Below are 24,624 nucleotides of genomic sequence, written 5' to 3'. Positions count from 1 at the left end.
ACTTTTGAAATTTCTGTCTCCAAAAACATTCAAATTTTATTCTACTGTAACAGATTAATAGAAAGTGAAATAAAATAGGCCACAATGTTCTTTTTTAAAGTCATGCCAATGCATTTAACTGCTTCATGAAAAATAAATATGTGAAATTCCATAACAGTATAAGAATCATCAGTAAATAACCATTAGCTTTATATATGGTCAAAATAGACTTTTTACATAAACTGTGATTTCTCGGTTTAATTTTTTTTACTAGTAGGAGTCACTTATTACAAAGAGTTGACACAGCAGTGAATGTGTGATTTTCAAAAAGCGTATTTAGGTTTGTAATCCACTCAGAACATTCAAACAAAGGAGGTGCCTGTAGGTGAAACCTGTCTCCAGCTGAGCTAGAGAGCCTGTGCCACACTCGGAGGGATGAGCTGTATCCTTGGCCTCCCTCTCAAATTCATGGTTTGACTGAGACATCTCTTGGAAGACAATCTGATGATTCACCCTGTTCTGCAACTGGAACACCTGTTTGTGTCACCCACTTGTTTATCAGACATTCCTACAAATCAACAGCTCCAGCTGGAATTAGTTTGACTACAACCTTATCTTCCAGAATCTACGGCCAGCTCATAAAAAGAGCAACATAAAACAGCTTGGGCAATATTTTTCTTTTATTCATAAGAACACTGTAAACAGAGGAGGTTAAAACTACAAGCTAAACATATATTGCTTATTTTAAATACAACACAGCATTTTCTCCAAGAAAAATGCCAGTTGGGCTCTTGTATCTCTCCTGTCCACGTTCTTCCAGAAACCAAGTTACAGCCCTTTCTCTGAAAACTGCTGCATTTTTTTAGAGTGTGAATAAACCTCTAACTACTTCTTAGAACTACTTACTCTAATTAAAAAATTCACCCCTAAAATTTTCTGAACTCAAATTGTTGAACCACCAGACTATGACATGTAAATGATACTAAATGATGAAATAGCATGTAAGCTACAAGATTCTGAGCACTGACTGACAAGCCTATTTTGTAAAAATTAAAATAATTTTTTAGAAATGTTTTAGAGTCTGGTCAGATTACCTCATGTAAACAATCAAAGTTGTTTAAAAACGCATTCATCTCAGAGTTGGAAATTACTACTCCTTAGTGAATACATCACAGCCAACAGAAGGAGGAATGTCACCAGTTCACTACAGTGATAAGCAAAATTAATTGACTGCAATGATCCCTGCACATGAAACCACAACACAAAGATAGATCTGAGCCTTTTTTGCACCATTACAAGGTTCTTTCACTTTCCTGATTATCCCTCTCACCCTCCTCTTCACCTCTGCTATCCTAAATTAATCTTTCTTGAATCTGTGTGACTGCATTTCACATGAGATCTCACAGAGGACATAAAAATATTGCCCATCTGTAACAGAAATCTCTCTCCTGATACATTCTAGGATCAGATTTTCCACAGCCATGTTTTATTGGTGGTTAACAGCAAAACTCTAACACACTATTACTGCCTTTACCTCAAGCTTTACATTACAGAAGTTGTAGGCTTTTTTGTTCTCAGGGGCGTAACCCTGCCTTTTGTATTACCACATCTCATCCATTTTTCTCACTTCAGAATTCAGGATCACCCAAATCTCAGTCTCACTTGTGACTCCAATCTGTGCACTTCCATGTGCGTGCTCCCAAAGTCTGGCACAAGCTGAGTGACGGAAATACTAAATAAGCCTCATCACAATACCAAGCCTTGAAATGCTTCAACAATAATTATCCACAACCTCGTCCTTCCTTGTCCTGCTCTCTACACTGTTCCTCTCTTAGCCAACATTTTACCAATTCTACCACTCTTGGGCTGAAGCATCTCCCACCTAAAATATCTCAACACGATGTGGCAAGAAAAGCCCTACTGAGATTCAGCTAAATGAGACATCATGTGTATTTGTTGTTTAAAGATTAGCAGTCTTCTCAAAGAACGATACTGCCTTAGCCTAATTTAGTTGACTTCATAACCAAAATGGATGCACAGTGGCCCTCTAAAAATGGCTAAATGAAAAGGGTTTTTTCCATACCAGACAAATAATCTTTTATAGCAAGTCCAAAGGGAGATTGTCAGAATAAGGTATGTTTTTACTTTAGACATAAACGAATTTTTACTATTTGTTTCAAGCTTGCCATGCAGTCTGGAGATGGGAGTAGTAAAATTCAATTCTAAATCCTACGTTACCAATGAAATTGCAAACTTCGGATTTTGTTCCAAAAATATCACCAGAATTCCTGCTTTTTCAACTGATTGTGTTCAAAAGACTTCTGTTGAAAGTTTCTGTACTTGAAAGTATGTCTTTGAAATACTTCTAAGATTGAATCTTCTAGGATTTCAACGCTTTCAACTGAGGTTATCCTTATATATAAAGATATAAACAACTGTGGAAACCATTTTGTTAACGTGCCATAGAAAACATGGAAGAAACATTCATTTAAAAAAATGTTTACTACTTAATCATTCTTAATATTCTTTTTAGTGTATATACTTTTTAGCCTATATATAAATATTTAGTGCATATATAGAGATGTCTATGCATATTCGTGTATAAACGAAATACTACTGCTAAAAAAGTGAGGGTATAAATAATTTAAGAGAGAAGTAGAGGCTACATGAAAGCAGATTTACTAGTCATGGAAATGAAACCTGAGTATGAAAATTCACTTCCCAATCTCTGACAGCTGACATTAACATGGAGCCTTATAAATCTGCCCTTTAAGAAAATTCTAAAAGTAAATAAATAAATAAAGCAAGTACCATTCCTCATCTGTTTTTCTTTTCCTGAAAAGCATTCTGAAAGTAATCTTTTTTCCAGACATAGATAATTCTGCACATGGGTGAAATTCTGCTCCTTTTTTCAATCTCCTCAAAAGATTGGGAAAATAAAGATAGATTTCAAGAAAGAGGACAATGCCAGCACACAAAAACAATCTTAGTTGAAGTTTAGCATAAATTGACTATTTAGGACCCTGCACTATGCAAATTTAATTATATTTATCAAAATATAAGAGTATTACAATACCATCTCCAGCAGAAGAAAAGCAAAAAAAGAAACCAAAAAGAACGCCCCAGAAAACTCCCACCCAATAAGTTATAAAAGACATGTTAAAGGACTGCTAATATTTCTCTCTGTAGGTGTCAAGTTGTCTTAAACAATTTAATTTCCAAGTACCCCTTTAGTAAGGAAGTTTTTTAAGAAGTGAAGAGCCAGTAGCAAATAACAGCAACTACAGACAATTTAATGAATTTATTAAATATACATCTACCTTAACATTGCATTACAACAGCATATCTTTGAATACAGAGGTGTATTATCCTCTTTGATTTCACTCTGCAAAAACCAGGGGATTTTTAGGCCAATCATTCCTGAAAATTAAATCTAGGACAGGAAAGTCAGCCTTTGTTCTTCCTGCATATATTATACCCCCAGTAATACCTCTGCAGGCTGTTTGTAAATTGTGCAGATGCAATTAAGTGCCTCTGTAACTGAAACTTTCTAAACCCTTGTATTATTTATGCAAGAAATATAACCCTCTACACTCATTCATCTCTGCACTGGATTGCAAGACCTAACAGAGGAGTAAAAAAGTTTTTTGCTGAATTATGTATATAGATGTGATTTTTAATGTCAACAAAGAATGAAACTGATAGCACAGGGATAAAACAAAATAGTCCCCATACATTCTTGTGTTTATTTACATATAAGTACAAAATTATATATTTTATATACATGGGGATATAAATACTTAATTTTTTCAGCCACTGAAATTGTACCATTAAGTGTGCGCTCACCTGGCTGAGTTTCCATTTTTAACATCTTAATTCCAAGACTCTGTATAAAGACCTAAACTGGCATCATTATTTTAGGAACATGTATGACTAAGTGAATTTAAGGAATAAAAAAAGGCTTTGACCCTAACGCAGGCATCCTGTATCAAAAAACCTTAAAAGTGTACGAAAGACTGACTTCAAGTAATCTCACTCTTCAATAGAATCTATTGCTTGGCATAACACTAAGGGTTCTTCTTCAATATAATTTCTGGCTACAATTGATGACAGCAAATAATGCAAGTTTTATATATGAATATTTTTCCCGTGAATGAGATAACATTAAGCATCCAAGGAATACAAAGAAGCACTTAATTAGCCTCGAGGTCACATCTATATAAATCATTAAGCCACTGAAAAAGAGAAACCTATGAAACAAAGACAGGATTGTCAGTTTGCAAGAAGTACAGCCCTACAAAAAGCAAATTCAGATGGCATCATAGATCAAAACCCAATATACAGAATACAGCCTTTAAATAACAGTAGCAGCCTTTCCCTGGTCAAGTTTTCAACACTGGGTTGCAATCCTCAACACTGGTCTAAAATTTACTTGCCTTATTTAGAAAGAAATTTATTTAGAAAGAAATTTATTCAGGATTTCTCTCAAGCACGTCACTGGTTGAGAGAGCAAGTCAGACTATTGTACATCACACAGAAGTTCTAGTCTTTCTCTTCCAGTTTTTAAAGCCAGGTGCCTGATTATGACACTACACCAAATATCTTTGAACTGCTTAATTTACTAACACGGTTAAAGGAAAAGAAAAAACTAAATCCTAAATACGTAATTCATAAAGCAGCATATTTTCCTTAATTAATTTTCTCAAAGTTTACAATATCTATACTAATTCTCTGTAACCAGATATGTTCTGGATCCATTCTCAGAGAATCTGTGTAGAATAAACATTTGAAACATCTTAAAGACTAACTAAAACCATCTTTGTACTACACTGCAAGGCAAATGATTTTTGGATGTTTTGCATTTTTATGCTAAATAGTCCAGCTGCAATTGATAAAAACCAATCAAGCTAATTTAAGTCAATCATGTCCAGGAGGTTCTCATCACTTGTGTAAAAATGCTCTCACACTCACTTTAAGACTTGACCACAGCAAGTACCTCCCCCCCACTCAAATTTCGATATCTTAAAGTTCCTCCTGCATCTTATGCAACAAAGAAAAGAAAATGGAATTCTTATGGAATGAGAATCTTTCTAGTTTTACACTGCAAATCAAACTGCAATGTCTCATTTGAATAGAAACTCAGGTTGTTGGTACCGCTTGAGCACAAATATGATTTATCACAATACAGCAACACTGTACCTTCAGTGTACGTCAAGGCATCGGGTCAAAGGCAAAGTAAACTTCTAGCACTCAAAATGCACAACTGTTACCCTCTAATACATAATCTGGATTGCATTACTGAAATCATAACATATGTCTTGAATTTATTATTCTGATTTATCAATATGGCACGTCACAGCTGCCATCCTGAGTTCTCTCTCAGCTGCTGCATTTGACATTTTAAATGATAACTGTTTATACTTTAAAATTTTGCATTAACTATTGCCACTACATTTTAAGCCTATGAAATTATAACAACCATGCAAGAACTCTTTCCTAGTTGGGGAAAATCCAACATAACGGATCTGAATTCTGTTATGATGGTTACCCATTTGGCCAACCCCCATGTGCATGTGACTGCAGACACTTTTCAGCCAGTAAAAAAAATAATTAAATAAATAAAGTATGCCATGTCTTTTTTCCTGTTCCCTACAAGATGGCTATGGGGTTTAGAACAGTAACTGGAAATGGAAGCAGAGAACCACGTAACCATGCCCTGGATGTCTTTCTCCTTCACAAAGAAGAGGAACAAGGTGCTATGAGAACGACTTAAACTGCTGGCATGTTTTCTTTTCATGTTCTCTTTGAGCAGCTGCTCACCAAAACCATTTGCTCACTGTTCCCACAGAAGCAAACAAGAAAAAATACAAAAGCATTAAGAAAATCCATCTACCAGTAATCCTGCAACTGGCCAAGGCAAAGTTTGAAAAACACACCCTCGTCTTCAAATCATACAAACTGCATCTATCTTCATGGAGATAAATAAGATATAATCATTGAAATAATTTTCCCAATAATTTTTGTTCTGTGGTTGACATAAAGATTTTTGTTGGATAGAAAGGTTCTCTTTTTTACTGGCAGACCATTATGCATTTTTTTTAAATACACTGAACTATTAAGTACCACATCAAAATCAAATTGTTTATCCTAGAACTGTAAGTGGATAATAATTCTTGGACTAATGTATTGATATGACTAATAGTAACGACTGGAATTAAAAACACATTGCCACTCTGAACTCATGTTCTAGAAATCATCCTTTTGGTTGTGCATCAGAACACGAAATTCTCACAACAGCTAAAGCAGCAGAAAACAAAGCCAGCTAACTTGAGGAACCCCCTTCCTTGTCTGTCATACATTTGGAAATGGCTTCCAGGATTATTCCTTCCTTAGTATGACCTCCCCAAGGATCAGTGTGAGGATACCAGCCCCCCTGAATCCTCCTTCTTACCTTTCATAGAGTTAAGAACGAGACTGGCTTTCTTCAGTTGCCAGAAAGTTCTCCTTACTACCACGACTTCCCAAAGGTAACTCACACAACACCAGCAGCACTTGTAGGTGCTTTCCAGCAAGGCCAAACAACTTTTATGTGTTCAGTTTCTTTAAATATTCCCTGACCTGCTCTCCCTCCATCAAAGACAAGCTTACCTGGACTTTAGCATTGCTTTCAGAGACCTGGGAGTGCTGAAGGCTAGTCTTACCAGTAATGATCAAAGTGAAGAAGGTATTCTCCATCTCCTTTAGGATCAGATCTCCACTCCCATTCATCAGTAAGCCCAGATTCCTCCTAATCTGCTACTGATGTGCCTGTAGAAAACTTTCTTGTTGTCCTTCACCTCTCTTGCTATATTTGAGCCCAGATGGGCTTTGGCTTTCTTAGCCCTAAACTTGCATGCTCAGACAGGGTATCCCTATTCCTCCTATGTCACTTGTGCCTGCTCCCACCCCCTGTATATGCTCTCACTCCCTGTATCACTCCTTTTTATTTAACTTCATGGAATGGAGCTGATTTCAAGTCATACAAAGCTGATCATTTATAAAAATGCATGGTACCAAAACATTTGCATCTATTTTAAACCCTTCTTTGTCCAGGAAAAACATACATCATTTAAGCTTATCCTCTCACTAGGTACGTGACAGATGGCTTCAGCATTTATGACAGGAGATGACACAAAGTAGACCAGCCTGCTGGCAGACTGCTGGATCACAGAATCCTGCTGGAAGAGAAAAAGATAACAGAGGCCACTGGCACCTCTATGCAAATCCAGCTGAACTTTTGCTTGGCTCACAAGCCAACACAGCTGCAGGGCTGGGCAACAACCACGAGTTCCCAACATATACGAGACTAGGTCAAGTCTGGCAAAGATTTCCTGCCTGATTTAAAATTAGTGTATTTGGTCCAATGGCACTTTTCCTAGAAATGGAGGGCAGGTTGACCACACATGTGTCTGTCTTTATTTGTGGCCTGACACTTGGCAGGATAAGCTTCATTATGTTTATGGTTATGCTTAAGAAAAGTACTCTCAATTGTTTCCAGTCTGTTGCAAACATAAACCTACAAGCTGTATTAAATATATACTATTGTATTTACCACAACGTTATGAAATCATGCATAAAATCCTAAAATGGGATAAAATAAAGGCAACTTCTCTTCCTCCTGCCCAATTTCTGGCAGCATTTCAAAATAAACAAGGAAGCAAACCAATCCTTATACTGAAAGGTCAGCCAGGACCTTCGTCACAGGAAACATAAAACTGGCCTAAAATAAAAATAAATAAATTATTCAGCAAGAGAAAAGCAATTTTCTCTTTTATCAGCTATGTGGAAAGATTAAACAGCTCCACAGTGAAATATCTTCGTAATTACATGTATCTATTAATGAAGAAAATGGAATTTCTTCTACCTAAAAGAGTAAAATGAAATTTACACTTCACTCAAAAAATAAATAAATTCATAGTAAGGGAAAAGATTACTTTATTGCAACTCAAGTCACGTGGAACTGACTAGGTATTGCAGAGAATTGAGATTTCCATCCTTTATTTCCATACTTTCTAATCTCAGGAGCCTTACTGCTCCTGACATAAAGCAGAGAAATTTAGCTATAAATATGCAAAGACAGAAAAGAATGTTGAACCATACCATGACACAAAAATACCCGTTCTGTTTTAGAGTTCCAAAACATGTAAAACATCAGTGAAGTGTAATCTGAAGCTCAAATATAACAGTGCTCTTTCCTCTACAGTTTCCCTCCTTGCCCAGTGAGGACTCTGCTTATTTTTACATGATTTTGCTATTTATCTAAATTTAAAGATAAAAGATGAACCTCCAGTAGAAATCTTTCCAGTAGTAATCCATCTTCCATGCAAGCAACTGACCAAAGAATCACTTCTGCTGGACTGGATACAGCACACAGGCACCATGAACAGTTCTTGCAGAGAGCAAAGAAAAGAAGACTCTTCACAATTCCTACTGCTATTGGTAGTAATTTCTACTAAAATTTTTGTTCTTGTCATTTTATTATTTCTCCTAAGTTTTAAGGCAACATTAGTGTCCCTCCACGGAGAGTATTTCAACTGCAATGCTCCTCTAAATTTACTACTGAAAAACACTGTAAATATTTCGGAATAAGAAGTCACTTTCTCTGATCTTGCTCTGAAAATGTTTTAAATTCAACCACAACCAGTACATATATTTAGAAAACAGGAAAATATTATTTATGTAAAAGATTAGGAATATATAGAAATGGGCAGATATAAGAGATATTGATTTTAATTATGTATTATACGAAGAGATTACAGTATTTATGAATACTATAATCTATTCCAGAATCCAATTTGGTGTCGCCCCTGCAGTGCTCAGAACAATGCGAGTGATACAGGGTAAAAGTAATTAACTAATGGAAAGTATGTTAAGTATTTTCTTGGAACTTCAAGTGTTTAAACAGCTTAAAGTGGAAAGTAAGCACACAGTGAATGTGAACTCGAACTGTTTTTATTTACACACTTCTCAAGTCTTTCCCACCCTGTACTGATCTTGTGTCTGATCTCACAATGTGGGGCAGCTGGAAGAAAGCAGACTTTAAAGACAAGAAACAGCTGTTAGGCTTGTTTGACCTGAGGAAGAATTTGAAAAACAAAAACAAAAGAACAAGAAAAAAGAAGAGAGTCCTCATAAAAGCAGTATTTGCAGAATTGTTTCAGCCTATTTCGAGCCAACCCCAGTAATTGTACCTGACGTGCACCTTGCTTGCATCAAACTTACTTCCACTGAAAGGCAGAAGCAGAAGGGAATCCAGCAAAGGCAATAATGATTCATAAGCCCTATGCGAATACCTACAAAAACAACCTTTTTTAAAAAAAAATTATTAATCAGTGTGGAAAAAAAAAAATCAACCATACACTACAAAACGTCAGAATCAATTCCGGTCTGACCCTTTGTGTTAAAATAGGCAGCCAAATAATCACTACAGAAACAAAAACCAAAGCATCCTTATCCATCTTATTCTATCTTCTGATCAACTTCTCAATCCAACTTGACACAAGTACCAACATTTTCAAAACTCTCTATATAATTGACTTCTAACTCCCTGATTTTATCTTGTTAGGTCTCAGTTTTATGATATTTAGACACATTTCTGACAGCAAGCATAGTAGAACTCTGCTGATTCAGACAATCTTTAAGCAGCACTGTACATTAGCAGAGATGTTTCTATCCTACAGCTCTTATGTAACAGCATCTTCTGCAACACCTCCCCACAGTTTCATGCTCCTTTTTCACTCATTTCCTGCTGATTTTGTAGAATGCCTCAGTTTCTTCTTTAGATTTAGATTTTTCTTAATCCTTGACAAAAAAGTCCTCTCCTGTCCTTCTGAAATATTTTTTTTTACAGTTTTAAAATAAATTTTTTTTCCACTTTTGTAAATTTAGTTTCTTGTAACCTGGTACTGCTTACACAATTCCTCCTGTAAAACTAAAGACATTCACAGTTATTGTTAGGCAAGAACCGTTGAAAAACAGAGACAGATTCGTGGCAAAGAGTTTACAGGGGAAATTCATCAGGATGCATATGCAGCCTTTAAACAATTACAGCTGGTACAATGGACACAGGTAGGAAAAGTATAATCATTTAGGAGCCAGAAACCCACAATATATGGTGTCTGTAATGACATCAGCAAACCTTGGCATTGTCATTACTTTTTACATCTCACAGTTCCTTCTCAAAAATATGGAAATTAATGTTGAGAATCATAGGAATAAATTGATCTTCTGTGTGAGAAAGAGAACACATTCAAGGGAGAAGCAGAGAGGAAACAACTCAAAGCCCTTCTTCTTTATATTTCACAGAACAGATAATAACCAAAGGCAGTAATACAGATTCAACTTACCTAATGCAGCTTAATGCTATTTACTTCTTTAACAAATATTACCTGATTACAAATTTTATGGCATAGAAATAACGTAGCTAATGCTAGCAGGGGGAAGGTATATGATCCTGTACAGGAAACACAAACGGAAGGATTTCTTTGAAGAGCTAAGATTTAGGTTATAGTGCCATATTTAAATAATCACAGGAAAAAAATCAAAAAAATGGAGAACTGTGCCACAGTAAACTGTTCAGTTTGTTGACTAACATAATTAACCACTTCCAAGACCAAAGATCTAAAAAGAGCACTTTTCAAAGGAGACAGATGATTCCAGAACTTTGTTACAAGCACTTTTTACCTAGACGAGTCCAGCCAACATTAATTAGCATCCTGCCTTTGAGAACAGTTTGTATTTTAATTAAATCAAATTCACAGCCATCTCATTAACTACATATCTTTAAAAATTTCTGCTCTAAGGACATCAATATCCTTTTTTAACTAGGTGCTATCATGCACAGTAGCTGCTTAGCCCAGCTTCTTTTTAAGTGTCAGACCACTGTTTTCATGGCTCTCTGTGCACAACTGCAGTTCCTCCCTGCAACAACTTGAAACTAAGATGATTGTTCCCACATGTCTGTGCCAGCCAACAGTCCTCAAGGATTTTTATTTACTAAAGCCTTAAGGCTACACAACTTAACTGCCATGACTTACTGTGGCAGAGTTGTGAAGTACCAAATCTACTTCAGAAAGACAGCTTTTGCCACACATGTATTATCGTCTGCTTGTCTAAATGAAACAGTGCATTTGTGTCTGGGTTTCCATTTCACTCAATTTATAAAATAAAAAAGCAGCTTTGACTTTAACAGAAAACAAAACTGGAAGCCACAAAACTGGAATTTCATTAAGTTTACCACATCAGCTAGTGGAAAACACATCAAATAACGACAGAATTAAATTATTTAGGAGAAAATGTATCTGCTGTTTCTTTTGCAGGAGACAATTTGTAAATCCTTTTTACCTATAACAATGACAAATCTTTCAAAAATTCTCACAGACTGCATTACTTAATGATTTTAATTATGGAAGGTACTAGAGAACTGTAAAGCATTATGTAGTTTTATTATGTTATCACTTGGGCCATGAAGTGTATGTTCAGTTCTGTATGCCTTAGCTGATCTTATTTAAATATCTCTAAATATTAGCAAGTCACCTGAGAAATCCAGTAATCTTTCAGAAACTCAGATGCTCGCTTTCATTTTCCTCTGTGATACCAACAACTAGAGGTTTCTTTCCTTCAGAAAGTTAAACAAGGGGGGAAAGGAAGAAAACAAACAAACAAACAACCCACACCACGCAGCTATACAATAAAATATTACTCAGAATTCTAACAAAAAAAAATCAAAAGCTGTATGAGGTCTGCTATCAGCATAAGCATCTCTGAAGATCTCTGGATGACCACAGCTGCAGAAGCTTTTTGATTTCAAATGGGCCATATCTCCTGTTTTAAACTCTTCTTCTGTTGGGAGAGTGATTTTTTCCTCAGCAGAGATAAAGGCAGGGCAAGAATGTATCTTTGCACCTACCACAGGTTAAGAGCAATGTTGAGCTCAGAGCTCTGTCATCTGTGTTAGGAAGAGGGTATCTCCTCACTGAACAAGGCAACTCCCAAACGGAATCACTAATTTAAAACAGAGTTTGCAGTCCTGGCTTTAATCCCAGCACAAAAGCTGAACTGTCCCACATCATATTCCTGCACTGCACAGCAAACTTCTACCTACCTGTATGTGCCCTGCACAAGGATCAGCCTCACTGGTGATTTGCTATCTTCCTTCATTTTTAACCCAAGACAGCAGACACAAAACAAGAGCCATTTCCCTTTTCCTCTTTCATTTTTGTGTATGTTTAAACATGAGAGTCATTTGCCTTTGCCCTCAAGGCCATTCCAGGCTTATTCAAAAACCATAGCCCCCCAACTCCATTCAGATGATTTAATTCTTGTCTTCCTTCAAGTGGCTCCAGCCCTTTCTCCTCAGCCATCTCTTAAGCAGAAAACCCCAAAACATGCAAAACTACTTCAATAACTTCTCATCATACTTCATTATTACAGCAATATGTGAAAATATCATTAACTGTCTCAGACTTAGGGGTTACGTTTACCATACTGGTTATTTGCTAATTACAACATTTTTATGTTCCCTTTGGGTTTGCAACAACCTGGAGAAATTTTAATGTTTTGAAATGGGTTTTGCTTTGCACTTCTTTGTGTTCAATACACCGGGATCATAACTAGGCCCCTTTAGATTAACCACAACATCAGCAATAGTTAATGCATACAAAGAATCATTTCTGAAGCAATCCTATCAAAGTTCTTCTTCAAACATCTCCAGTTGAGGCAAAGCATTTAAATTAGCAGATAACAGTACTAATATTTTTCTAATCATTTCCATCCACCAGAAACAAGCCTAATTGAAGTTAAATTTATCTTATCAGAGTAAATTTTGCTCGGTTATAAAAGCCCATTAAAGCTGTCTAACTGAATATTGTTTTAAACGACGACAAGGTAATTTTCTTTAAATCTAAGAACTGAGGGTGTGGGGAAGGGGGAACTACAGTTATCTATCACTTTAATTCAATAAAATAGATGAAAATGAGAGGTGTTTTGACAGTAAGATAAATCTAACATTCATTAGATTATTTGTCCCAAATAACTTGCATAAAGTCTTTACACACTGAGTATACAGCCCGTTCTTTGTACTTTCCCATTTTCTTTTTATCTTTGTTTTCCTGCCTCTCGGCACTACTTTCTACAGGCCCTGCAAATGAAATTCTCCACTGTCAGCCACTTTGCCTACAGGCAATTCCACTTCAATTTTTTATGAAACAAAAATAATGGAATCCCCAAAAGAAAGACAGAATATTTAAAGCATTAATTAAGAACTAATTCAGTCGAGGGGGATGGGGACTGTGTGTGTAACACCTATCAGGTATTGGAGAGAGCTTCATTTGCAGTACCATAAAGTCACTGGAATGGGTTTCACGAGGTCACAAGTCCAACCTCCTGCTCAGAGGAAGGAGAACACTGAACTTAGACCATGCTGCTTGATGTGCCTTTGAACAGTCAAGTCTTGAAAACTTCTGATAAATAGATAGACATCAAAAGAAAACAAAAAAAAAAAAAAACAAAACAAAACAAAAAACCCCACACCTTTGCTTCACAGTTCACTTCTGTTTAGATACAGCATTTTGCTGACCTAAGTGTTCTTGCAGTTTAACTCTTTGACTTCACTGCTTTGCCAGTGTGTCCTCTCTCCTATTATAAACCATCTCAAGGGCCCACCAAATGTGAACACTGCATAGAAAGTGGCTGGCAAAGTCCACCTGAGAGAAAGCTCCATTAGAAATATGCAACACACTGCCAAGAAAACTGTGAAGAGCTGCAGGATGACAGGGAGAGCACGTGGCAGCCAAGCCTCCAGAGCAGTGCTTTTGGGGTGATCTTTACTTTGCATGCAGAGCAAATCTCCCAGAACAATACACGGGCAACACAGCAAACAGACCACACTGAAAGATCTGGCCCAGTCTGATCTTAAATAAGAAAAAAAATCACAAAACAATAGAAGAATGCAATTTCAAAGTAAAACTCTGACTTAGAAAAATAAAAATGTGAGAGAGAAATAACCCTAGTTGTACCATTGTTGTTGTAAAATTAAAAGCAGGCTTACATTTCAAGCAATATCAAATATCAACATTGTAATGGAAAGAAAACTAAGGCTTTTTTTAGTCTTGTTCCAAGTATTTTGTGCTGTCTACTTTTATTTGCTCTTTATGCAAACTACGAACTGCCAAAAAGTCAATCATTTCACAGCCCTTCTCTATAAACAGATTTGTTTAAACAAAAAAACAGATTGCAATAAATACCTGCTATAATCGCCTTTCCTCTTCATTTTTTAAAAGTTTTCTAGATTAATATGTGTATGCTGAACACATCAGTATTCAGTTACAGCACAGACTTCACCTATTTTTCTGACTCCACTGACAGGACTACGCTCACAATTTACAAAACTTCTTTGTAGACATTTACTTATTTCACAGTTCATTACCCTTCAAACAGCACACCTGCCAGTTTGCAGGTGTGTTATCTAAAGCAGTGATACACTAACTAATAAAGTGCTGAAGTATGTTTGTGTCAGAATTGCCTATGAAATGAATGTTTTTCTCCACTGAGCTACCCAGCTGAAATGAATTTATTTGCATCAATTTATGTAAGTTTTTTCCCCAATGGTAAGAGCAGTAGTTCAGCGCCAGTCACTGCAAATATGCACAAATATAGTACCAAACTGTACTGTCTACCACTTTGTAGAGTATACAAATGAAGTATTTAATCTTTTTAAATCATCAAAAAGGATCATTCACGTTGTTTAAACTCTTTCCCTCTGCAGTAACAATACAAGGCTTCATTTAAAAATTAACACCTATAGCTTTTTCACACAGCAAGGAAAACCTCAGCAAGTCTCATATTCTTTTTAACAACTCTCTGTGGAGCACAGTGACATTTTCAGTGTTCTGTAGCTGGAATAGCCTGACATTGGCTCATTTTTATCTCACCTCAGGGTTTTCACATCATTAATAAAGAGATAATCAAAACAAAGGGTATATACATTAGGGTAGGAAAAGTTTGCATAGTTTGGCACTATTATCATATATAACCTTAAAAATGGAACAAAATGAAATGCACGTAGCAGAGGTGGTGAACTTCTAAGGACTGGTTCCAAACATTTTTCCTACTGGCAATAAACCATTTTCAGACCTCCCAACTCTGGCCACCATGATAGTTACTGCTGCGCAGGATTATATCTTTCTGTTTCAGCTGTCAATAAAAACTTCAAATAATGGCTTTTTAAGTCAAATAAACATATTTGAAACAAAATAAAACACCTCACCGAGACAACAGAAACACTGTGCAAAAAGCACATTGTGTTTACATCTAGGCTTATTTATTCTTGCTTTTAACTTTTCTCACATTATGTCACAAAGTACCATTGCACCTGAAACCTGATCCAACACTTAAAGAAATCCAAGTGCCTTCTTATTTCTGATGATCTGCCATAACATATGTAAAACAATCATCTAAATCTATCTGCTAATTGTGCCTCTCAATAGTCAGTATTCTGCAGAGATTAAGAATCATTGTAACTCTGCTTACACTTCATTTCTGGCTGTTGAAACCAACTGTGTAAGACAGACCTCAAACCTAAACTATACTTTTAAAGCAGTAATATTTTCTGAGCTCTTTTTGCTAAGACATCATGAAAATTCCAAACATGAAATTCTACCAAAAAACCAATCTATTCTACTGAGTAACACTTAGAATTTGCCAAGAAATAAAATGAAATCAGTGAACTTCCAGGGATACATGAACTACAAGAAACTATAATTAATACCAACAGATTACTTCTAAGCCTCATGCCCTATTAGATCTTACTTGTGAGAATCACGTAGGTAGTTGGAGGATTATCAAGCAGAATCAAGGAACTCCAGTAGAACCAGTATTGCACCCCAGGGGTCACTACTGCATCCAGTCCTGTTCAGCTTCTCCATTAGTGATCTGGGGGAGTGTGCAGCCTTAGCAGGTGTGCTGATGGTAAAAAAAATGGAAAGAGCAGCTGATACACCAGAGGGTCATGCTGCTGTTCAGAGGGATTTCAACAAGCTGGAGAAACGTGCTGACAGGAAACTCCTGTAGTTCAGGGAAAGGAAACTGCACCTGGAGAGGAACAACACGATGCACCTGTAAATGCTGGGATCCACCCAGCTGGGAAACAGCCTTGCAGAAAAGGACCTCGTGGTCCTGGTGGTCACCATGGGGAACACCAGCAACGTGCCCTTGCAGCAAAAGAGTAGCAGCATCTGGGGCTGCATTAGGAAGGGTGTCGCCAGCAGGTTTTGGGAGGTGATCCTTCTCCTCTATTCATCACTGCTCAGGCCACGTCCAGTTCTGGGCAGACTGCAGTGAAGGGCCATAAAGAAACTAAGGGATTAATTAAGGGCTTTATTAAAGAATTGGAGCATCTCTTATATGACAAAAGCCCGAGAGAGCTGGGACTGTTTAGCCTGGAAAAGTGAAGGGGGCATCCTATTACTGTGTATAAATATCTGAAGGGAGGCTGTAAAGATGCAGCCAGACTCTTTCCAGTGGTGCCTAGTGACAGCACAAGACACAAGGGGCACAAACTGAAACACGGGAGGTTCCCTCTGAATAGGGGGAACACTCACACTGGCCCATGTGGCCTGGAGAGATTGTAGAGTCTCCATCCTTCAGAGATTCAAAAGACATCTGGATATGGCCCTGGACAACTGGCTCTAGGTGGCCCTGCTTGAGCAGGGGGAGTTGGACCAGATGACCTTCAGAGCTCCCTTTCAACCTCAACCTTTATGTGATTCTATGAATCATATCCTGTTGCATCATATGCAGCTGCTGTCTCCAAAACCTGAAGATAACCTGCTGAGTACCATTAAGCTAAATAATAATAAAAGGCTTTCTATGAAGTAACTGAGGTCCTGTGGAGGGTTTCTTTTATTACAGGATTTACCTAGCTAATTTAATTACAACAAGGTGATTACAAAGTAATCCTATTTAGGCAGGAAGTTGACATTGCAACTATGAATACCTTACTCTGCTCAGGATTAGAACTGCCCTTTGATGGTTACTTTCACCTCCAGAAAAAAACACTTCCAGGCAAGTTATGAACAGGTTTTGGGACAGTATAAAATTCTACAAAAACTACCTATTCTGCAAATAGACAACGTGGACATGCAGAAAGAAAGGAGCATGGCTTAATGCAGGCCAAAATGTTATATTAGCTTTACTCATCTGGGAATGACCAACAATAGCTTGTACAGTACAAAATTCTTTCCATAATGACTTCCACCTGCTGGAGGGCTGCCATTTGCCCTGCATCTCCCTGCAGCTGCTTTCCCATATGCTGCTGCAAGCCACTGCCCTCCCTTTAGGTAAGATCTGAAGCCTGGAGACAGAAGATTCAGTTGCTCTAAGCAAACAAAATCTTTTCCCAATTCTCAGCTGCAGAGAATGAGACCTGCTATGTCTAAAATCATTTGCTGGATTGCTACCACAGCACAGTCTAGGCCTTGGCTTAATCAGCTTAAAACCCAGGTCTCACAGAGAGCCCAGCTGGCAAAGCATCATTTTTATTCCTTATCCATCTACACTGGCAGGCCACATCCTTGATCACCGTATAACAGACACTTGCTCATTTTCAGGTCTCTGGTAAGAATGACCCTGGGTTTAGTGCATAGAAAGTCCCTCTACTCTATCATGGTTGTTTGCTGCAGGGATTGTATTTTCTGCAGAAAATGTTTGGGTTTCATTACAGAAGCTTTTGACTACTTGTTGTTTTGTTATTTAATGTAACACAGCTTAATATATATGCCAGACACAAAACATTGAAGGTCTCCAATGATACTAGGAATTAGTCCACATTCAGCCTCTCACACATAACCAAACATAACATTTTCAGAAGATTCATATGAGATATAGACATTCCCTCTATACCCTGGAGTTCTCCAAGCTAAAGATCAAATAGAAACAGAAAAGATCTTCTTGAAAGACATTTCTTAGTGCTGAAGACAGGCATTGCTGAGTTGTATGAAGTTGATATTTGCAAGTTACTAACAAAAAGGCTCCCCATAAAACTAAGAGCAGGTAGAAAAGGAGTTCAGGAAAATTATACTCTAAGGCATCATTTTGAATTTTCCCATCTTGCTGCATCACATTTAGTTTATACATGTTGTAACAAGAGAAAGCAGCCTGAAGGCATGAATTTGTTAATTGAAATGTAAAGTGAAGCATACAAGAAAACAAACAAACAATTACTTAATTCATATTGCCACATATTGGCCACCTAGTCAGTCAAAATATATGAAGGGTAAATAAGGCAGACAAAAGAAACAAGAGAAAAAAGGAGGCATTTTCATCCTGAATCAGAAAAAGTTCAATCAGCACAAACAGTCTATTTTCAACTATTTCACACTCACTAACACTAGGAACAAACTCAGCTCTAAGAAACTTATGGCATCCAATGAGCAGTCTATTGCCTTAGTAATTAATTTTTACTGAGGTCTTCTTGTCACATTAAAGATGTGTTCTTTGTGTTTTTCTCTAAATATTGACAGGAAACAGGAATGTTGGCCTACAGGAGTAGCAATCTACAAATTCAGCTGCTGTCCAGCTTTTGTGTTCCTCAGAGCTCCAGCACATTTCTCCACAGTTTAATAGACTCTTTCTCCAATAGATTCTTTCTCCAGACTCTGCCTCCAACTGTACATCCTGTCTGGATGTTGTAGCATAATAGTTTGTGGAGAAAAGACATCCTGGCAATCATTTTTAAGCAGAAAAGCTCCCCAGCACACATCAGGGAGGTAAGGAATGTGCCGAAACCCTGAAGGTCTTACAAATATGTAACAATAGAACATCATTAGAGCATGCACATCAGACTCGAAGAATCTTATTTTCTGGTCTGTGAAGTTGCTTGGACACAGAGATCTGTCACTTGTTCAGAAGACTGTTAAAGAAAGCAGTTAACATTCTCACACAGTTACACAGTAACTTGTGACAAATTCTGTGTTTGGTTATATTTCTTCTGCCTAGCTGAAAGCTGCTGTGAGACTCTATCCCAGGAAATAAGATTGGATAGGTCAGTAATTTTAAGGAGCTCTTAATTCAAAATATATTCAGAAGAGGTAAAAAGTATGTTCAGACATACATACAAAGTATATCAGACAGATATGACCACATATCTTTCGTGAGCCTCAGTATCATTTAACTGCAGAAACCTCTCTTTAGTTCTAACCACTGAATACATAACATTCTACTTGTACAGCCTGTGACATCCCTACAAAATCTCGAGGCTTTAATATAACAAACAATAGTCCCATTTTGGCTTGAGAAACTAATGGATACACAGTGCACTTCTTTTCTTCCTACATACCATAAAAGATCATCTTCAGCAGATTTGAGATGTGCTACATCCCCACCATAAAGTACAAGAAAGTAATAAAACTTTCAGTGCATCTTAAATGGATTAAAAGAGAGATGTAATTAATATCTCCCAAAGTATGCACATTATTAAAGTATTTTGAGATCCGGTAAATTGCTGGTATAATTTAAAGTTTAACACAGGTTGTTTAAAGTCTCCTCATAGGTAAACAGTGCATGTTAAGAGCACACCCTGTAATGCTGTCTTTTCAAAAGTAAAGAGAAGAAATTTTAAGGCAAGTGAAGTTATTTCCCATTTTAAATCTGTTATTAGAACAATATTATTTGATAAATTATTTGCAACAGTGGTTGCATCAATACATGTGTATAACTGGAACTTGTTTTCAAATGTTGCTTCTAAGGCATCTCAAGGTGTACCATAATCCAAAGTGAGGTCTGGTATTCATGTAATACTCAGAGGCCTTCATTTTCACATGATTGCTCAGGAAAAAAAAAATTACATTAATAGAACTCTTCTGCCAAATTTCTTGTACACGAATACACAGTTACAGCAAATTGAACTACAATTACTTCTCATAAGAGGTGGACATAATTCACCAACTCTTCCCAATTCCCTTTACAAAGATATCTTAAAAAGAGAAAATAAACTCAGAAAACTGTTGTCTGATAAAATCATTACCTACACCCTACGCAAAGCAGAAAATAAAACCCACCTAAATGGTCTCTGGAGAATATAAAATAGTTTGCAGTGTTTCAGAGCTTCATCAATTTATGAGGTGATGTAAATTCCAAAGGTTGACAATAATGCACATGAAATAAAACCCACTAGTTCTGAAGATTCAGTCAAACAAATTCAGGTTCAATTGATTTAGCAAATCTTTGTAGAGACATCCTTGTCTAGTTGTCTAGAACTAAGATATACTGGGAGGGCATTTATGAGGTTCTTCTCTTCATTTTTAAGTGTCTTATCTGCCATGACCCACTTAGCTTACAGTGTTATTTCACTCAGAAACAAACAAAGGCTTTTCATCAGAATGCTTTGGATTATACAGAAATAAAGTGTTAATTAAAATAAATAATCAAAACCATGAACTAGTATTTTCCACTGAATAGAGATTATACTGAACATCTCTTTCACTAACCCTATACCTACAGAGATATTTTAATATTTTATTTGAAAGTTGGAAGAATCTCATATCATTTGTATGAAATATCACAATCACATCACAAATAATGCATTAGGCCAAACAAAAGGGATCAATTCTCTGCTATTATAGAGCATTTCTTCTATCAAGCTGTCTCTCTGATCACTTTTATGTCAATTTTTCATTTAGTTTCCCTAAGAGACGAACAAGGAGCAGACACAACACAACTGACTGTCACCTGCACACCAACAGGCAATCACAGCTAATTTTAAACTTAAATTGCTTCATGTGCAAGGTTCAAGCTCAGCTGCCTTGTGCAGAAATTGGGAAGAAGAGGAATTGGATACCTGTCAGAAACCAACTGGTTCTCCACCAGGACTGCACATACCAGGCTGATAATTAGGAAATCACATTAGTAGAGAGCCAATGGAATTCATCTCCATCCTCAGCAGTGTGACAGGTCATACAAACCTCACAAAATAGATTTGCATAGCCTGAGATTTAAAATATGGAATCTTTACTACTCAAATGCTAGATTGAGACCACTAAAATTGCTGGAGTTTTTATCCTTCTTCTATTATAATTATTTTGTATTATACACACATGCTGACTGACCCATTAAACACAAGCTGGAAATTCCAAGATTTCATCTATATCTTCTTAATGTACAGAGGACAAGACATACAGTACAAAGGGATAATCAGAATCTTGGAAAGACTTATTTCCTGCTTCCATGAGAATTATGAGTTTAAGCCCTTTTTTTCTCCTAGAGCTTTCCTAGTAAGAAATTTGAAACATTCTATAAGATTCCCGTATATTTTAAATAATATGCTTCTCTGAACAGAAACTGTTTGCACTGTATGGCTAAATTTGTTTCTTGAAAGGGGTACACACATTTGAAATCTAAATGTTCTAACAGGAATCAATCTAATCAGCACTGTTAGGTGCTCCAAGTCTAAGAAGTTTTTTTAAACCACAGGAAACACTTTTAACACTGGATTAATGCATTCCCTCAGATGTGACAACCATCTCAACTGTGAGTTCCATTGCTCATATTTTTATGATCTGACTTTTTAGATACATACATAATTAATGCACTGGTCTTTTTTTAAAGACTGAAATTATTCATATTTTAAAATAAATGTTGATTGCACTTTAAACAATAATCACAGATTAATAACATGCACCCTTCAAAAGATCCCTTAAAAATGCATCTGTAGTTTCACGCTTCAGAACAGAAATACACAGTATTGATGCATCAACCAGAGCAACCAAAAAGAAAATTCAGCCAACTAACAGATGAAGAAACAGGGCATGATATCACAACAATCAAGTCATTAAGATCCAGCTCCCCTCACTGAAGTCAATGAAAATTAGATACAAACATTTTCTTAAAATGCAATCATACATGCTTCTAAAAAATTCTAGAGTGAGAGCTGGTGTACTGCCAAAATTATATACACATCAAATATACTGGTATTTAAAGCGTTTTAAGTTATTTATTATTCTTAAAACAACTTGCCTTCTACACAGACTTGACTCAAACATATCATCAATTGACACATGCTATGAACTAAATATTGCTATTGCTTTTCATGATTAGAAGATACAATACCTCTGTCTGAAGTATGGCAGCTCTCTGTTCTTTGGCAGTAAGGGACTCTTTAAGCACTTCAATGTGTTGCTTGCAATCTGAATTCTGATTGCTAAGGGTTTCAAGCTTAGTTTGTAAGGCAAGAAGTTCTGATTCTTTCTTTGAGAGTTCTTGTTTCAGTTGATCAATCTACAGTGGGGAAAAAAAATGGTTGAATCATTAATTCCATTTCCAATTCATAGTTCCACTTGAAATCTGAGAGGTGTGAATGACCATGATATGACAAAAATGACCATGATATGACAAATCAGACACCTGTGAATTCTGGAGGAGGATTAAGATTCAGACTTCTTACACTCACAACTTCAACTGTGCTTCTTGTAATTTAATGTACCCTGTTTTGAGAATGATTGCCCTGCTGTTGCAGAAGTTAAAAGGAAACTCTTAAAGATTATACATGATCATTTGGCCTGTAAATTCACTATGGACCTCACTTAAGTTCAAAGGCATTTATCCCAGCTGAGGCAAGTCTGGCAGGACAGCAAAAATGTATAGGAAAAAAAGTGTTCATAAAAGTATAAATTCAATCCTTCCAACAGCATGATTCCCATGACTTATCATTAGCCAGAATGAATCAAGATTTTTTTTAGGAGCCTGATAAAGAAAAACAGGCATCTTAGTAAGGAGAGGAAAACAGAAAAGTGGAATTTTAACCTTACTCTTCTTGCAAATGTGTTGCTGCCCACCATCCCCACACCTCCTATTTTTCTCTCTGGCAGTTTGCATGGAATTCTCAGGTACTAGAAAAGCCAAGCCAAAGTGATTAACTTAAGAGAAGTCTGGGGAAAACATTATAAAAAATTCCACAGATTGAAAAGGCTGAGAGATTTTAACAGCTTATCCTAGAGGAAACAGTAGAAACACAGTCACTAAGACAGAGCTTCTGAATTTAAGTGAATTTAAGGTTCATCAGTAAATGTCATGGAACTGTGATTACTTTTTCCTTTCCACAGTGATAAACGAGAGGAGCAGCCACATGACACAAAGTTGTGGTGGATTCATGACAGGAATCAGAACAAAGCACTGGACAATATACAGAGTGATGCTAAAGGACGGTGAATTCTTGTGAAATAACACTGGTCACCAGATTAATTCAGATCCATCATCTCATGAGGATTATTTGTAATAAAACAGTTCACTGCATATGTATAACTCAGGGAAATCACACTTCCTTTATATTTGGGAAGTTTTCTTGATGTCTGTAAGACCGAGATAGTTTTCTTTAAAATTCAAGTTTCAATTCTGCAAAAACCAGAGATGTGCTACAAGAGCTCTTTTCCATTCTCTCCCAGCAGCATGCAGTGGTAGATGGAGAGTGATTCAAAAATCACCGGGAAAAGGAAAGAATATGTATCCACAGGCTGATTCAAATCAACCACATTCCAAAGATCCACATACTACAATATTTTACAAATTCAATACTGTATGGCACTGGAAATATTTACTGCTGAACAAAATATTTCTACTTAGTTTTAGTGTATCCTTAAAAATTAAATTTAAAATATGTTTCTTCCAACTACAGTCCATATGCATGTCTTAACATATTTATTCCTTATTTCTCTTAATAAATCCCAACACATTTGTCTAGCTGCTTAAGGTGCTGGGATAGTCACCCCTGAGTCACTGTATAAAATCAAGATCTGTCCTGGCACTAAAAGAAATCATCTTCAGAGTCTGAAAGTATCAAAATAAGGAAAGGAGGATACAAAAAACAGATGTGAGGAAAGACTGCAGCTAATAAGCCGCTAGAGAAAACTCCTGAAAGCAAAGCACCTTCCTCCATCCCTTGGAAGCAAAGATGGCAACTGAGACAAAATGTATACAAAATGAACAATGGGAAAATCTGTCTACAAGATACAAAGACAAGAAGTAGATCTGCAGCCAATCTGAATTACATCACATGCTTTACATGAGATGCATGTGAATATCACAGATGCTTAATCTCTTCTAGAAACTCTTCTCGCTTTATTCCTTGACACAACCCACACCCTGAGAAATAATAATAAAAAAAAAGAAAAAAAAGCTTCATTTTCATTGCAGGTATGCTCTTTGTGTTTTAGAAACAGAATCTGTTTAGTATAAAGTTCTGGCTACAAGACCTACAAATTGTCAGGATTTTAAAAATGTGTTAGAACACTCAAAAAAAGCCCCCCAGAAAAACCACAAACCAAACACACACAACACACAAATGCGTTGAATAAATATGCTTTTGGTTGGTATTTTATCAAAATAAATATAATTATGAAAAGGCAGTAACATTCCAATTTAAGAAGATTAAGTCTCAAAAACACAAAGGGATGACAAGAAACTACATAACTTCTAAAGAAATTTTTAGATCTGGGTATATACACTTTTTTAAAGTTCTGCATTATCTATTAGTGGGGGGGGGAAGTAAAGAGGATGTGAAATAGATTGTTGTCTCTAGCAGATATGCAAATGTTTTCACTTTGCTCTATCTAAAGTGAT

At 36.5% G+C, this 24,624-nt stretch overlaps 1 protein-coding gene across 9 annotated transcripts in view; it reads right to left on the bottom strand.

Annotated features, from left to right (window-relative positions):
• Positions 1-24,624, bottom strand: part of ERC2 (ELKS/RAB6-interacting/CAST family member 2) — a 430,377-nt gene that overhangs the window by 302,209 nt on the left and 103,544 nt on the right. For all 9 annotated transcript variants that reach the window (XR_004359172.1, XR_004359173.1, XR_004359174.1 and 6 more), the window contains exon 6: positions 22,120-22,287. Coding sequence is in view for 1 of the 9 variants with exons in the window: in XM_032699590.1 (XP_032555481.1) it covers positions 22,120-22,287 (168 nt within the window). In the remaining 8 variants the exon portion in view is untranslated. The remainder of the gene's footprint in view (positions 1-22,119; positions 22,288-24,624) is intronic.

The sequence above is a fragment of the Chiroxiphia lanceolata genome, chromosome 11, assembly GCF_009829145.1.
Source record: "Chiroxiphia lanceolata isolate bChiLan1 chromosome 11, bChiLan1.pri, whole genome shotgun sequence".
In the NCBI taxonomy this organism is placed as follows: Eukaryota; Metazoa; Chordata; class Aves; order Passeriformes; family Pipridae; genus Chiroxiphia; species Chiroxiphia lanceolata.
This window is presented reverse-complemented; position numbering and strand designations above follow the sequence as displayed.